We start from the raw sequence: 2710 nt of genomic DNA on the forward strand, positions 1-2710 counted from the left end.
TATGTATAGTTTTAGGATTAATATAGTATATATTTAGATATATAACACAAGAAAAAAAAAAAGAAAACATCTGAAATAAGTAACTTTGTTTTAAAATGAAATCAGTGACAAATATATTTTAAACATAGAAATATCACAAATAGAAAAAGGTGACTATGTGTGAGTTTTTATTTGTCGCAGCTGTAACAGATGTTTCATTCACCCATGTTTTGAGGCAACTAACCAACCAACCAACCAAGGAGAGTCTCAATAACATTATTTATTAAAGTTTTACAGTTTCATAGCAGGACTGTGAGAAGTCGATCTGCCTGCTATGTTTCTATTTCTTGCCAAATCTTTGGGGTACAGCCATACTCCAGATTTCAGCGGGAGCAGCCTCCCAGTCCTGTGCTGGAATCTGGTCTTGAGAAACCACTGGGACCTGAGAGCCACGGCCAAATCTATACAGTGAAAAAAGATAGAGAGGGATGTCAAAATCATTCATCATAAACAATGTACACAAAGTACACTAAAGTAATATATATATACTAAATAAAAAAAGACATTTAAAGATGCATTTAATTAATTAAGAGGCTCTTGGTTATTATATTAAATGGAAAATCCTGATCTATATGACTTAATGATAATCTTCTCATTTCAAATCCTGATTTTCATGAGAAGTCAACCAGAAGCAAAATCCTGCCAAAAGTGAAGAGATTTCCATAGGTTTACATTTTTACTTGGAATTTCAAGAAAACAATTAATGATTATAATGTTACATTGTGTGGTAGTTAAATACCACAGGTTTCAATAGAAACAATGTAGAGTATATCTCACCTGAAAAACCTGAATGGAGAATGTACATGAATGGAGATGAATATGACATTAGACAGTGTTGTGTTAATGCTTTTAATATGAACAATATTTATTTGTGCCATCATCCATGTGACACTTTTATTTGAGTAATTTTACGATACTAAATAATAAATGCTTATATAGGTTTATATACAGTATGTGTCTGGTGTGATAGATGCAGGTTCTAACCTCTGTGGATGGTGGAGCACAGAGCTCCTGGTTTCTCTTTGGGATCCGATCATTAGAGCTCTCAACAGTGAAGCCAGCAGATGCTCCTCGATGTGGTTACCTATATTTTCAACTTCCTGCAGCATAATAGTTTACACGCATGGAAACCCACGCACATTATAAATGCACATCCCCACATCACAAAATCAAAGAATCACATCAGTAAACCCGTTTCTTGCTTCTGTATTCAAATCCCGCAAACATCCAAAGCCGTATCTTCACTCACTTCAAGGTTTCAACACAAACCTCGAGGCTGGTGATCCACACACTACAGTGGCAGGGGAGACCTTGAAATGTAGATTTCCCGGTACAAAGGCTTGCAAATGTATCTCAAGATTATTCTTAAACATAGTTTAAACAGAATTCTTATGCACTGTAGCTTAGTCAGTTGCGTAGTAAATTTAAAAAACTATTCTACACGATGTGAATCTATAATTTTGTCCCCTGTGTCTTTTCTCTGACTGCTGTCGATCTTGAGGTAGTGGATTGCTCAGAAATCTAAAAGACATTTTTTTGGTCTCTACTTCTTGGCATATCTGCGCTGAAGCAGCCAAGTGATGCAACGATTACAAATGACAAAAACCTTGTGCTTGAAGTTTGAGTTTTCTGTCTCACCGGCTCCATCAAGCGCTCAGTCATGCTTTCCTCTGAATTTCCAGGCAAGACTTCATTTCTGTCCAGACCTGTTTGGACATGAACAGCATGGCTGACGGCAGCTACACCCATCAGCAGAACAAGAAGAGTCAGCGCAGCAGTTGTGTCCATGATCCCAAACTGAAGAGAAATGAATATCAGATAAGATATGGCAAGAAGAGAGCAAAAGCAAAAGATGAACGTAAAGAGAAAATGTGCACCTGAAGGTAGATTTGTTCTTTTCTTTGGTTAAGTATCGTCTCTGTAGTTTTTCTCGATGACTTTAAGGTGCTAACATCTATGCCGTGTCTTATATACACCTCACAGTCGGTGACTGTGAACCCCCAGAGGAGCTGAGAAAATATCCTACTGTCCAAAAGGGACCATGGGGACGGGATGGAGGAAAAAGAAGAAGCCCCTAATACAAGATTTAACCAGGTCCATTTAGCAGGGCATTAGTGATGACTGAGCTCCCAGTGCATTATTCTGTGGCCCCGAGGGTTCAAGAACACAACACTTGCAGTTATTAAACAGATAAATCCTCACAAATGGACCCTGATCCACCAGACCCTTTTGTATGGCAGTGAGCTATTTGTGAAAGATTCACTACCCACATCGTCATCATCAACAACAACACAAAGTGCTGTAAGAGGTCAGATAAAAAGTCACCAATAGAAAAAAAAAACCTACTAAAAATTTAAATAACGAACTATTCTTGTTTATACAAACAATGGTTTGAGAGTGAGTTTTTAAGAATATTAATATTTTCAGGCTTTTCTGCCTGACGACAGGTGGGTTCTGGTTTCCTTTCACAGTCTGATGTACACATGTATGTTCCATCAATTGGTGTGAATTGGTCAGTTCAGTGCAATGGGTCAATGTGTTTGAAAGTGACCAGTAATTATCTATGTATATTTAAGGTTTGTTGATGTTCTGACGAAGCCATGATGTGACTCTACCAATGGCTCTACAAAAATGAACAAGCAGCAGCAACAATGTGGGAGAAAAAAAACTT

At 37.5% G+C, this 2710-nt stretch overlaps 1 protein-coding gene across 1 annotated transcript; it reads right to left on the reverse strand.

Moving 5' to 3' along the window:
* Positions 1-319: 319 nt before the first annotated feature.
* npffl (neuropeptide FF-amide peptide precursor like) lies at positions 320-2004 on the reverse strand. Its single transcript, XM_028447655.1, has 4 exons — positions 1917-2004; positions 1678-1836; positions 1024-1139; positions 320-440 (listed from the first exon to the last, which is right to left on the reverse strand). The coding sequence occupies exons 2-4, from the start codon at positions 1825-1827 to the stop codon at positions 320-322; spliced, it is 387 nt and encodes a 128-aa protein (XP_028303456.1). The 5' UTR covers positions 1828-1836; positions 1917-2004.
* Positions 2005-2710: the final 706 nt, after the last annotated feature.

Source organism: Gouania willdenowi, chromosome 5 (assembly GCF_900634775.1).
Source record: "Gouania willdenowi chromosome 5, fGouWil2.1, whole genome shotgun sequence".
NCBI lineage: Eukaryota > Metazoa > Chordata > Actinopteri > Blenniiformes > Gobiesocidae > Gouania > Gouania willdenowi.

Excerpts from the sequence above, each read along its gene's own strand:
- npffl (XM_028447655.1), bottom strand. The coding sequence starts at position 1,827 with ATGGACACAACTGCTGCGCTGACTCTTCTTGTTCTGCTGATGGGTGTA. Across the intron at positions 1,140-1,677 it reads CTGAGCGCTTGATGGAGCCG|GAAGTTGAAAATATAGGTAA; the intron begins GTGAGACAGAAA and ends ATTATGCTGCAG. Across the intron at positions 441-1,023 it reads GTGCTCCACCATCCACAGAG|ATTTGGCCGTGGCTCTCAGG; the intron begins GTTAGAACCTGC and ends TTCACTGTATAG.